Source organism: Gracilinanus agilis, chromosome 3 (genome assembly GCF_016433145.1).
Source record: "Gracilinanus agilis isolate LMUSP501 chromosome 3, AgileGrace, whole genome shotgun sequence".
NCBI lineage: Eukaryota > Metazoa > Chordata > Mammalia > Didelphimorphia > Didelphidae > Gracilinanus > Gracilinanus agilis.
Genome location: NC_058132.1, coordinates 164,227,831 through 164,241,436, shown reverse-complemented (window position 1 = coordinate 164,241,436; position 13,606 = coordinate 164,227,831). Strand labels below are relative to the sequence as shown.

Below are 13,606 nucleotides of genomic sequence, written 5' to 3'. Positions count from 1 at the left end.
CATTTAGACCCCTATATGAGTTTCTCACACACTCTTTTGGAGTATTAGCATGTTCTGTCTTCCTAGTTACTTGACCCTCTCATTAATTTTATAATTCCTCAAGGGGACTAAAGGCCACTTCTTGTCTGTCTTTGAGAAAAGAGAGAATGTGTTCTATGATACCCCCTTCTCATTCTTTGCCTTCACAATTTTTATTAACATATACTCCAGCAGATATCTTCAGATATAAATATTGGCTTATGTCTCTTTTTCACCCCCTTCCTAGAGCGTCCACCTGGTTATGATAGGGTCAGAAATGCTGAGATTGGTAACAAAGATTTTGAGCTTGATGTCCTAGAAGAAGCATATACCACAGAACATTGGCTTGTCAGGATATACAAGGTTAGTGTATGCTACAGTGTTGCATATGGGAAAAAGCACTGGATTTGTCTTCAGGCTTAGAAAACCTGAATTTGAATACTGGTATTTAGTAGTTATGTGATTTTGGAGCAAATGACTTAACCTTTTTTTCTAGGCTTTACTTTCCTTATCTGTAAAATGATAAAGTTGCATTAGAGCATTCCTAAGGTCTTTTCTAGTTCTGAATTTTTGCCTTCTTTGTCATTACTAACTCCTGTATTTTTTGGAATTAATCCCTGGTTGTTTTTTTTTTTTAAACCCTTACCTTCCATCTTGGAGTCAATACTGTATTGACTCCAAGGCAGAAAAGTGGTAAGGGTAGGCAATGGGGGTCAAGTTACTTGCCCAGGGTCACACAGCTGGGAAGTGTCTGAGGCCAGATTTGAACCTAGGACCTCCCATCTCTATGTCTGGCTCTCAATCCACTGAGCCACCCAGCTGCCCCCTATAGAGAACAAGCAACTCTTAACAAAGTTTATAACTGAATCAGAATCTCCATACACACACCTACACACACACATATGTATTTTACACATGTGTATATATAATTTTATTTGTGGTTATTAACAGTTAAGTAGAAAAAAACCTTCCTGTACTTTAGGGATTTCTTGCAGCATTATTTTTCTAAATAGACTTGTTTAAACATTGTGAGAATTGGTTATTATATACTAAAGGATATTGATTTTACAGTTTAGTCCTAGATATTCTCAAAAATAAGGAGCAGAAGTCAGTTTCTCTGAGGAAAGAAAAATTTTTGCTTATTACCAAAGCCATGTTTGGCAGAAATGTTCAACTCACTTTTGGGTGAACCACATCCAGTACTACAAGAGGAACATACTCTTTGATTTTATTTTAATTTTTAAAAATTCAATATTTTTTCATTTGCAGCTCCAAATTCTCTCTTTACCATCTCCTCCTTGCCCCACTAAGAAAGCAAGAAAAACAAATCTTGTAAATATGTATGGTCAAGTAGAACAAATTTCTGTATTAGATATGTCCAAAAAAATATGCCACAATCTATTTGGAGAAGGATAGCATGCTTTGTCATGAATCCTTTAGAATTATGATTAGTCATGTTGATGAAAATTCCTGTCTTTTAAATTTGTTAGTCTTTACAATATTGTTATTGTATTAAATTGTTTTCCTGTTCTGCTTACTTCACTCTACATCAGTTCATATAGGTCTTCCTTTGAACCATCCTCTTCATGATTTCTCATAGCATAATAGTATTCTATTATCTTCATAAATCACAACTTGTTAAAACATTTCCTAATTGATGGACATTCCCTCATTTTCAATTCTTAGCCACCACAAAAAAATCTGCCAGACATATTTTTGAACACATGGGTCTTTTTACTTTTTCTTTGATTTCTTTGGACCACAGACATAGTGTTACCTGAGTCAAAGAATATGCACAGGTGTTTTTTTTAAACCTTTACCATCCATCTTAGAATCAATATTATGTATTGGTTCCAAGGCAGAAGAGCGATAAGGGCTAGGCAATGGGGGTTAAGTGACTTGCCCAGGGTCACACAGCTAGGAAGGGTCTGAGTTCAAATTTGAACCTAGGACCTCCCTTTTTCTAGGCCTGACTCTCAATCCACTGAGCCACCCAGCTGCCCCTATATGCACAGTTTAATAACTTTTGGGGCATAGTTTCAAATTGCTTTTTGTAATAGTCGGATGAAGTGCACCTCATGCATTTGCCATTTTCCTTTTTTTTTTTTTTTAAACTTTGACAGTCAGATGGGTGTAATCTCTGAGGTACCTCAGAGTTGTTATAATTTGCATTTCTCCAGATATTAGTGATTTAGAAAATTTTTTTCATAATATCATTGGTGGCTTGGATTTCTTTTTCTGAAAACTACCAATTCATATTCTGTCTGTCAACTGGAAAATGGCTGTTCTTATAAATTTTAGTTTCATTGGTTTTGTTTGTTTAGAATAGTAATTCCCAAAGTGGGTGCTACTGCCCCCTGGTGGTTCTGCAGCGATCCAGGGGAACGGTGATGGCCACAGGTGCATTTATCTTTCCTATTAATTGCTATTAAAATGAAAAAAAATTAATTTCCAGGGGGCTAAGTAACATTTTTTCTGGAAAGGGGGTGGTAGGCCAAAAAAGTTTGGGAACCACTGGTATAGAATGTTTTTAATTTTAGGTAATCACAATTTTTTTTACCTTGTGAACCTCCTTATCTCTTGTTTGGTTCTTAACTTTTCCTCTATTCATAGATGTGATTCATTATCCATAAATAATTTCTTCATCCTTTTCTAATTTATTTATATCAATATGTCTTTACCCATTTGAAATTTACCTTGGTATATGGTGTGATATGTTAATAGATACCTAGTTTCTGCCAGACTACTTTCTAGTTTTCCTAATAGTTTTTGTTGAATAATGATGCTCCCTGATTTTAACAGGTCTTGCAAAGGGCTGAAGCATCTAATTTGTTTTACAGGTAAAGGACCTGGACAACAGAGGCTTGTCAAGGACATAATCATCATCTTCACCTCCAGTATGCATCGCACTGAATTTGTCTTCACCTAGGATGCCGCAGACATTGTTTTTTTATATGCAGTTTGTAAGAACAGGGCAGGATGGGATTGAAATTGCCTGGAAATTTTGCCCTGGACAATATAGACCGGGCCAGGTGGAATGATTTTTATAATTATAAGCAGGTTACCAAATGAAATATGTCATGGCTTTACCATGGTCAATTAAAGGGGGAAGAAAAATTTTTAAATGTGTCTTATTTGGTTTGACTTAATGTGACTGACACAAAACAGGCAGACATTCTCATTGCTTTGAGAGAAGGAAGGATGTTAGAGCTGATACTTGCACAGAGATTCCTCAACTAAATAAATTGAGGGTAAAGCCATTTCCTTCTCTCTCAAATCAGCCAAACTACCATGGACTGGATCTGGTACTTCACAGAATCTAAGAGTTGGATGGGATGTCAGAGGCCATTAATATGTATGTATACATGAATTCCCTCTCTAAATTCCCAAAAAGTAGTCATCTAACCTTCCGTCACTTGAAGACCATTAATAAAGGGAAACATACTACCTCCAAAGGCTGCCCATTCTATTTTTGGTTAGCTCTAATTGTTAGGAAGTTTTTCTTTACTTTGACTTTTAAATTGACTTTTCTGTAACCCATTGTTCCAAGTTTGGCTCTCTGGGGCCAAGAAAAACAATTCTAATTCATCTTCGGTATTATAGGCTTTCAGATACTTGAACTATCATGTTCCTTTAAGACATCTCTTCTCCAGGTAAACATCTCTGGTTCCTTCAATTGATCCTATAATAGCTTTTCATCATCCTGATTCACCTTCTTCTGAATATTCTTCAGGCGAACTCCAGAGTCCTTAAATTTTTTGCTCAGAATTGAGTATATATTATAGATCTAATGTGACTCAGTTGGAGTTCAGCAGGACTCTTGCCTTCCTTTCCTATTCTGGACACTTTGCCTCTTAACATGCAGCCCAAGATCAAATTAACCTTTGTGGCTGCCTTGTCACACTGTCGACTCATATTGAGTTTACCTTCAGATCTTTTGCACACAAATTGTTGGCTAGCCATGCCTCTTCTATCCTGTATTTGTGAAGGTCACTTTTTAAAATCCTGAAGTATAAGACTTTTAGTTTGTGTCAATGAATTTAATTTTATTTGATTCAGGCATTTAGCCTGTTAAGATCTTTTTGGATCTTTAGTCCCTCATGCATTAGCTAGCCATACTAGCTTTGTGTCATCTGTGAATCTGATCATGCTGTTTATGCCTTCATTTGAGTCATGATGCAGGCAAAGGAAAAGTCCTTGAAGCATTTCATTAGAGAACTCTCTCCAAGATGACAAAGAATTATCAAAGATAGTTTTGGAGTCTGGTCTTTTGAACCAGTTTTGAACATCCCTAATAATACCATTGACTAGCCTATATCTCCATCTCGTTCACAAGTTTAGCATGGGAGAATTTGCCTAATCCTTTGCTGAAATCTGGATATAAAGATGTCTTATAGCAATCTTTTATCTGTCAACCTAATAATTATGTCAGAAATGGAAATTGGGTTAGTTTGGCATGACTTGTTGATGAAGCCAGGCTTGGTCTTGGTGATTGCTTCCCTTTTAAAACATTCACACTTATGCCTTTAAAATGTTCTAGACTTTTGCCTAAATTTGAAGTCATATTCATCAGTCTATATACATTGTAGAAGTCATCCTCTTGAAAATAGGGACATTTACCTATCTTCTATAGGCTTCTTTATGATCTCTCCTTTTATCCATTGAAGGATCAGTGACAAACTCAAACACCTTATCCAAGGGTTCTTTCAGTATCCTGCAAGTATAGTTTGGGCCTGATAACCTGAATTCATTGAAAATAACTGGATTCTTTCTCATCATTTTCTTATTTATCTTGGTTTTCAACTATTTTTATTAACTTCACAACTTAATTTAAAAGTTAAAAAAATCCTCGTTGATGGAGAAAACAGGAGCAAAATAAGAATTAGAGAAGTCTGCCTTCTGCCATTCATTGTTCAGTTCACTTCAAATGGTATTCCTATCTTTTGATCTTTCTCATGACCCCAATATAACTTTAAAAAAGCACTTTCTTGTTGCACTTAACATTCATCACCAGCCCAAGTTCATTTCAAACTTCAGTGTCCTTAACATATTTTTATAGGATCATTTATTCTCTAGAGTTCCTTGTCCTTCTTGGTCTGATCTTGTTTATAGATTTTTAGGCCACGGAATCCTACCTATTCTTTCTGAATCCTGTGAAATCTTTTGCCATGCATGTTATATTATGCCCAGTTTTCCTACTCTAAGATTCAAAAGTAGTGGCTCATTTTCATGATTCCCCTTTCTCCCCACTACTCCCCACTCTTAGTTTCTGTATTAGCAGTGAGTTCTTTGTGGATCAAAATGAGGCTCATGATAGAAGTTCTCCAGTTAATTTCTCTTCCACCTTTTCAAAGAAGGAAATTTTCATTAAAGCAAATCAGGAATTTATTATGTGCTCTACTTTTGGTGTAGAACTTGGACAGAAGTAGAGATAACTATAATCTTTGATCACTCTGTCATGTTTTCATGTGAACTTGTGATCTCTTTCTCAAAATTCCCGTCAACTTCCATCTCTGTTCAGATGGCCTGTTAGTATAGCCCCATAATAAATATAACTTGTTTCTCTTTGCATTAATCTTTATCCAAATATTCTCTCCCATACCTCTCTGATTTTGTTCCTAGATTTCCTTGTGATTATCTTAGTATATGGTGCTACTCCAGTCCTGAATTTTTTTAATCTACTTTCTTCCTTCAGTTAAAATTTATCCTTTTAGCCATATTCTAGTCATGAGTTCTATCACGCTATGTCTCAATAATGCCTGAGAGGTCAAATTTACCTTTGTCTTTCATCTTGCTTGTTACCATACTTTGTGTATGGAGACCTGAGGTTATGAGTTTTAGAGTTGACTATTTTCTTGGGATTTATCTGCTCCAGCTTACTTTCTATAGTTATTCCTTTATTTTAACTGTTTAATAGATAAATACACAAGCATTTTTTCCTTTCTTTTTTTCAGTCTCTTGGTCAGAATTGCAAGATTCTTGGCAAATATGCTTTTATTAGTTTCCATTTGCCATACTTCATTTCATGCTGAGAGCCCAACAATCCTGTATTTTAAATGGTGGTCCATAACCCTGTTCTGAGGCACTATATTGTTAACTTACAGTTAACTTCCTAAATCAGCTTTTATTTTATAAGTCTCCCTTTTTCCCTCAGTTGGCAAAAGGGAATGAAAACATCATTTTTGTCCCTTCAGTTTCTTTTCCAGGGCTTAATAATATATAGTAATGTTTCTAGATTATACCTAGTAGTATGAATCCTCAGTCATGCTAATCTCCTGAAATTGGTAGTATTCATCTGGTTTGACAAGTCACAGTTCTTGGTCTTATCCTGCATACACTCCCTGAGAAGACATTATACTCCTCACTTGTTAATGTCAAGTCAGCTAATTGGTACCTTTCAGCAGGATACCAGCTGGTGCCACTCTTTTTGACCTATCCTGACCTATCCCTTGATGGCTATATGGCATCTGTGAATTCACATTATCATTCCTTCTTGAGCACACGACTACTTCATCCTCAGAGAGTCCTACTCCACCACTCTTCCCCTTGGAGAAGTCTCAAACATTATATAGGCTTCCCTTTCTCTTCTAAGTTCTTCACACTGTGACCTATTCAAAATTCCTTTCTTCCTGTTTAGATTTCCCCCCTCTACTTTGTAATAAAAGTGGTGTATTTTTTAAAATTGATGCCTTCTGTTCTTTTATATTACATTCATTTATGAATGTACCCCATCCCCTCCTATACCCAGCAGACCAATCTTTAAAAAACAAACAAAACAAAACATTTTATTTCCCCTGATGTCCTGGAGAGTGGAAAATGTTTTCTTTAGGCCTTTTACCTTCCTTGAAGCAGCTAGGTGGCACAGTGAATAGAGCACTGGTCCTGGAGTCAGAAAGATCTAATTAAAATCTGGTCTCAATTACTAGCTGTGACCCTGGGCAAGTCACTGACCTCTATTTGTCTTGGTTTATTCAACTAATAGCACTTACCTCCCAGGTTTGTGAAATGAGATGATATTTGTAAGGTGTTTAGCATAGTGCCTGGCACATGGTAGGTGCCATATAGATAGTAGTTATTATTATCTTAAGGGAGATCAAATTATGCTTTATGCCGATATAATAATTACTTGGCTATGGCAGAAAGACAAACGTATACTTGTGTAGGTTACTGTAAATTTCACTCTCCCCTGTATGTCTTCTAGAAACTATCTACAGTTCTATTATTCTCATTGGTAATTTTTGTGCCAGACTTATGACAAACTGCTTTTGCAAACTGTTAACAAAGTTGTGAGTCTATTGCTCAGTTTCACTGGATTTAAAATAAATATTTACTTAGTATCTATCTCATATGAAGAACTTCATTATCATTATAGGGGAAATGGAGATGGAAGAGCATTTCTCCTATCCATAGGATTAGGGAAGGACTGTTAGATAGTTAGAAAGACTTGTGCATCACTTAAATTTTCCTTCAGCCAGATGCTTAGAAGCTCTTTGATCCTACTGAAGGATGAAGGGCAATCTGTCTTAAGTGCATATGATTTAAAAAAATTTATTCTTTAAAAATAGTTTTATAACTTATCTTCTGTCTTAGAATCAATACTAAGCATTGGTTCTAAGGCAGAGTTGTAAGAGCTAGGCAGTTGGGGGCAAATGTCTTGTCCAGGGTCCTACAGGAAGTTTTTGAGGACAGATTTGAACCCAGGACCTCCTGTCTCCAAGACTGGCTTTGTCTAAACATTGAGCTATTTGACTGTCTCTGCTTATGTGGTTTTAAGGCATTAACTTTTAGGATCCAGTAAAGACAGTAAGTTTGCTGTTAGAATGAATTCCTTTGAAATATTTTCAGGAAATTGTTGACTAACAAAATCCCTCCACTCTAAAGCCAATACAGTGATAATACCTATTTAGAGTTTGACTATATGGCATCCTTACTTAATTGAAACTAGCTAATAACTAGGAAGTATACCAAAAAGGACCCTGGCTATCTAGGATATTACAATTCCCATACACTGAAGTGTCATGAATTTTACTCATTAGGAAAACCCCTCACTTAGAAACTATTCTTACTTTATACACAATTGTAATACAAAAGCTTGTGAAGAAATAGTGACAAAGCTGAAAGCCCTGGGCATGGCCATAGAAGCCTTAGGAAGACTATTCAAACAGATCTGTGATTTCATTGATGTGGCTATTCCCTCCAACAATGCAGATTGTAAATCATCCATGCCTAGTCTGTACTACTTTTGTTCATGTCCTCTCATAAGTTAGGTGCAGGGAATCTACCCAACATGATAGGACCTTCCAATCTCTTCCTGACATCATGAAGTTATGGGCTTATGGATCATATAGCTATCCATTAGTTTTATCCCACTCTCCATGTGATCAACCCAACTTTTCAGATCATACATTTCTTTGATATCCTTTACTATAGTTCTACTTCTTTTAGTCTCATGTGTTATATCTTGCTCACACCCACCGTACACTCTCCACTGTCCTCTGAATTGATATTAATTGTTAATTTCAAGGTTGATCTCCAGTTACAGTTAGAGTAGCTCCACATCTCAAGACTATATAGCAGAATATTGATGTTAAAAAAGGCCTTTGTTTTAAGGTGAAACTTGATGTCATTAAAAGCACTACAATTTATCAAATATAATTGAGTCAATTCTTTTTTTTCTAGTCAATTCTGAGCTGAGTTCAGCATCCCTGTTTGCAGTGCTTCTCCAAGTTATGTGCACTAATAGAACAGCTCTTGTACCTTGAATTGTATATCATGGTATAGAAAACAGATATCCTTAATCCACTTAATCTACTTTTCCTGTGTACACTGGCCAAAATCTTTGGAATGATTATAGTTATTGTTTAGGAGTCTATGCAGTATTCTAGAGTTTGATGTAATCAGCCACCATGGCATCTGCCAACAAGAATATGTGATGAATCTTACAGTCTACAGAGAATTGAGCTTTGTCAATGACCTCTGTGGCAAGGGCTAATACCTTTTGGTGAGCATGTAACTTCCTGTTTTATCTCTTATTTGATATTAATAACCAAAGGGTCCTTAAGCAAGATTAGGTCTTTCAAGTAATCTTATGTGATTTTGACATATTCTTGAGAGACCCCTTATTAATGAAAACTTTTAAGGTGATGTTTTGCTCCATAGACTCATGCTTTTTTATAGTCAATAAACAATAAGCACAGTGATACTTCTGGTTCTCAACATTTTTCAGTTATATCATGGAGAAGTTGGGGTCTACTGTCTTTGTTCCTTTCTAATATCCTCATGGATGTTGTACTCTCTCTCCTTCTCTAATATTCATGAAGTTTTTGTAGTTGAGAAAGTAGCTATATGGTTTGGTAGTTATTGGAGTTTTTCTTGGTCACATTTTTTAATATTCATAAGATTTGTTTTTTTCTAAGTTTAGTATTATTTCTTAGAAATTTTGAGAATCAGTACCTTAATGTTCTCAGATTTGTATTGCCTACAATATTGATCTCTGTATATATTTGCTTTGGTCCAACTACTTATCCTACTTTTGTTTTCTTTAGTGCCATTTTTTTTTCCTCATGGCATACTGGGAATTGTGATGTTGAAGTCCAAACATATACTATCACCAGTGGATAAATGGGCTTGTTATAAAAATCTTGACAGATTTTGTTCATTTTTTCCCTGCTGATTGACTTCTTAGTTTTTTTTTTCTTTAAATACCTTCAAAATAGTTTGACTAGGGCCTAATAACAAGGTTTCTGCTGGCTAAGTTTCTAGACATTTTTTGTCTTCTCACTATTTTTTTTAAACCCTTATCTTCCCTCTTAGAATCAACACTGTGTATTGGTTCTAAGGCAGGATAGTGGCAAGGGCTAGGCATTGGGGGTATATATAAGTGACTTGCTCAGAGTCACACAGCTAGGAAGTATCTGAGGCCAGATCTGAATGCAAAACCTTCTGTCTCTAGGTCTGCCTCTCAATCCACTGGGCCACCAGCTGCCTCTGGTGATTTCTTTACATCAGTTTGAAAATAATGATAGTTTATGTTGATGTTTTGTCTTTGATGCATTTCTCATTTTTTGATGTCAATAGCTTGCTTAAAATAGATCAGTACATTTCCTTGCTATTTTTATTGTACATAGTAGCTGTTCAATTAAGTTTTTTTCTAATTTGGTAATGAAATCATAGGTTTCAGTGTTGAATGAACCTTAGTTCCAACTTAGCCCAACTCTCCTCATATTTTCAATGAGAAACTGAGGTTTTGAGGGGTTACTGATTTGCCTATGTAGTAGAGCTACTATATTAGTAGCAGATTACCTATCATTAACACCTCTTGACTCCTTCCACTCCCTCCACTACCTGTCTATCTATTTGGATCTCTGCTCTCACAGGTCAGTGCTTTGGTTATACATAGCTAATTCAGAAATGAGTCCTACATCGGTAAAAATCAGTTTTTCCCTGTTAAAATGAGCAGGTTTTGATGGTATTACTTAATTCTCTGATGCTTTTTTTTAAAGCAAATATACATGCTATATAGACAAATCAAGGTGTCCAATATATTCTATGAGTCTTTGACCTCATTTTTCCCTCCTTAATTGTGTTTTTCTTGATATTTTTTGCTATCCTTATTTATGGTTGGTAATCTTTGCATTGAAAGCATACAGAATTAAAGGATATGTTGATATATTTTGAAGATACTTATTAACATCTTTGTAATATACCTTTGCATCATCCTTTGCAATATATATGTTGGTGCATAAACTGATACTTATTTTGAGCACTGCAGTGTGGGATGATTAAGTAAGTGTTCTGTGATGTTTCTTGTGTCCTTTGGACACATAATTAAATCAGGTCTTCCAACTCCTTTATTTGCTTCTCCAAGGAAGATCTGTGAGCCATATTTTCATTTAATTGCAACTTTCTTTTATCTTCTGGTTTCATTTGTTTTGAGAATGTCAAGATTTATATGTTGTTTTCTAGCCAAGGCCTTCCTATTTAGAGTACCAGCTGGGAACCTGAGTTAGCATGGGGCCATGAAACTTTCTCCTGGAAGTCATCTCACTTACAGAGAGACACACACACTTTCTCCATAGGAACTCTGGTTCTGCTTTCTCCTCCCACCGTAAACTTTCTAGACTATAAATTACTATATAAACATGATATTAATGTGTCATTCCCTCTGCTGCTGCTCAGATTGGCACTTTAGTTATAGGGAATGTTCCAGGTAAGAAAGAGGTATGACATATAGGTTACTATCAAAACAGTGTCTTGTTTTGTTAGTGACAGCATATGTCCCTGCATTTTATAAATAGATCTTATATTCATTTGAGAAATAAGGAGATTGCAACCCAGAGTGGTATTGCTATGCTTGATCAATATCATACAGTATGGACAGACTCTGAACTTTGAGGTCTGCCATTGTTTAAAACAGTATTCTTGGCAGTCTGATGGTTTTAATGCTTGCTATCTCTCCTATATTTTAAACAGGAGTAGGGCCTTGCACTAGTAGACGTCCAATAAATGTTTAATGAATCGACAAGTATTGTGTAGGCAGATAGTAATTTTTTACATCGTTTCTGAAGAATGTGAAATCAATATCCACTATCACCCTGGCAATATGTAAATTGAATAAGAAGTGTTCTTTACATATTTCAGTTATATATCATTATCACTCTGGTAATAGAAGATAAGTTGGAACTGGTTATTTCTTACTACGTCTTAGGCAAGTCATCTGAAATTACTTTCATTAAGAGAGGGATGCATTCTCTTTTAGATTTTGAGTTACTCTGTCCTGTCTCCTTTGTTTTCTCTTTTTCATTATTTTAGTGTGCTTAAGATTATATTCTTCATTAAAAGACTAAGACCCGATAATAGAAAATTACATCTATGTTGATGAATAATAGAAAACGATAATGCGTTTAGTAGAAAGAATATTTACTTAAATGCTTAAGTATTTATGATTTTCTTTATGGGGTTTCCCTTCCATTGACTGCTTATAACCTTTCTGCAAATTCATCAAATGGTCTTTTTTATTATGGCAAAAAATTCATCACCCTAGTGATGGTTTTCTTGAACCTGGTTAGACTGGTCCTTGGACTCTACTGCTCTAGTAAAGTTTTCTTCATTTAAAATTTATTTATTTTAAAATATTTTCCCATGATTATATGATTCATATTCTCTTTCTCCTCTCTTCCCTCTCCACTCCCAGAGCTGACAAGCAATTCTATTGAGTTATATATGTGTTATCACTTGATACCTATTCCATATTATTCATTTTTGTAATAGAGCAGTCTTTTAAGACCAAAACCCCAAATCATATACCCATATAAACAAGTGATAAATCATATGTTTTTCTTCTACTCCCACAGTTCTTTCTCTAGATGTGGATAGCATTCTTTCTCAAGTCCCTTGGGATTGTCCTGGATCGTTGCATTGCTACTAGTAGCAAAAGTTTTATTCTGATGCCACATCATAGTATTGAGACAACTTTGTGCTAAGTCAAAGACTTTGCCAGTGAGTATAAACTCTGGTTCATCTTTGTTGTTGTTATTGTTCAGTTGTGTCTTGGCTCTTTGTGACTCCATTTGGGGTTTTCTTGGCAAAGGTAATGGAGTGGTTTGCTATTTCCTTCTCCAGCTCATTTTACAGATAAGGAAACTGAATCAAAGGAGGCTAAGTGACTTGCCTAGGGTCACACAAGTAATGTCTTCTTGACTCCAGGCCCAACACCTTATTTTATTATGCCATCTAGCTAAACAACTGGATAGAGCACTAGGTTGAATAAGAGCACTAAGTTTAGAATTAGGAAGATTCATCTCTATGAGTTCAAACCTGGCCTTAGACACTTACTAGCTGTGTGACCCTGAATAAGTCACTTAACCCTGTTTGCTTCAGTTTTCTCATCCATAAAATGAGCTAGTGAAGGAAATGACGAACCACTCTATTACCTTTGGCAAGAAAACTCCACATGACTGAACAATAATAACAAAACAAGCAGTTGGTCTTACCAAGGTGGAAATGATTCAAGTGTTGGTTTAGTTTTAATTCAATTCAATTCAGTAAACATTTATTAAGCACCTACTATGTTCTAGGCACTGTGCTTCGCACTGGGGATACAAATAAGAAAAAGAAAGGCAGTCCTTATTCTTAAGGATCTTACAATCTAATGAGGGGAGAACAAGACACAAAAGGAACCTGAAAGGGGAAGGGGGACTAGAGGGTACATGCATGATGTTCCTTTAGAGTTAAAACCAATCAGAGCTGCTAATGGAAAATGGGGAGTTACCTGGGAAGTTTGAGTCTTATAAAGGAAGACTTTTGGAGGAGTTTACTGTTCCACCCTCTAGCTGTCCAATTAGAAGGGAGAGGCAACTGAGGGAGTTGAGGAAAGACATTGAATATCAAAACTGAGTTGATTGGCATGGTAGTGAGATTTCAGGTGATCAACATATCCTTTGTCAGATTTGATGTTCCCTGGAGTCTAAACAGAATTCTGATGGAAATGGAAATGAAAATTAAGAGAATTCTACAAGTTGAGGATTGTTCCAGCTATTTTAGATAATTTTGAATTATACAAGAAAAGTGACTAAATTGTTTATACCCT

The 13,606-nt window shown here is 35.7% G+C and overlaps 1 protein-coding gene and 1 long non-coding RNA gene across 2 annotated transcripts in view; one reads left to right on the top strand and one right to left on the bottom strand.

Moving 5' to 3' along the window:
* STT3A (STT3 oligosaccharyltransferase complex catalytic subunit A) overlaps positions 1-3,143 on the top strand; it is a 28,869-nt gene extending 25,726 nt beyond the window's left edge. Inside the window, exons 17-18 of the mRNA XM_044668351.1 lie at positions 266-381; positions 2,859-3,143. Of these exons, the coding sequence (XP_044524286.1) occupies positions 266-381; positions 2,859-2,897 (155 nt within the window). The 3' untranslated portion in view covers positions 2,898-3,143. The remainder of the gene's footprint in view (positions 1-265; positions 382-2,858) is intronic.
* The window catches only part of LOC123240643, a 35,220-nt gene that overhangs the window by 13,293 nt on the left and 8,321 nt on the right, over positions 1-13,606 (bottom strand). The gene's annotated exons all lie outside the window — the stretch shown is intronic.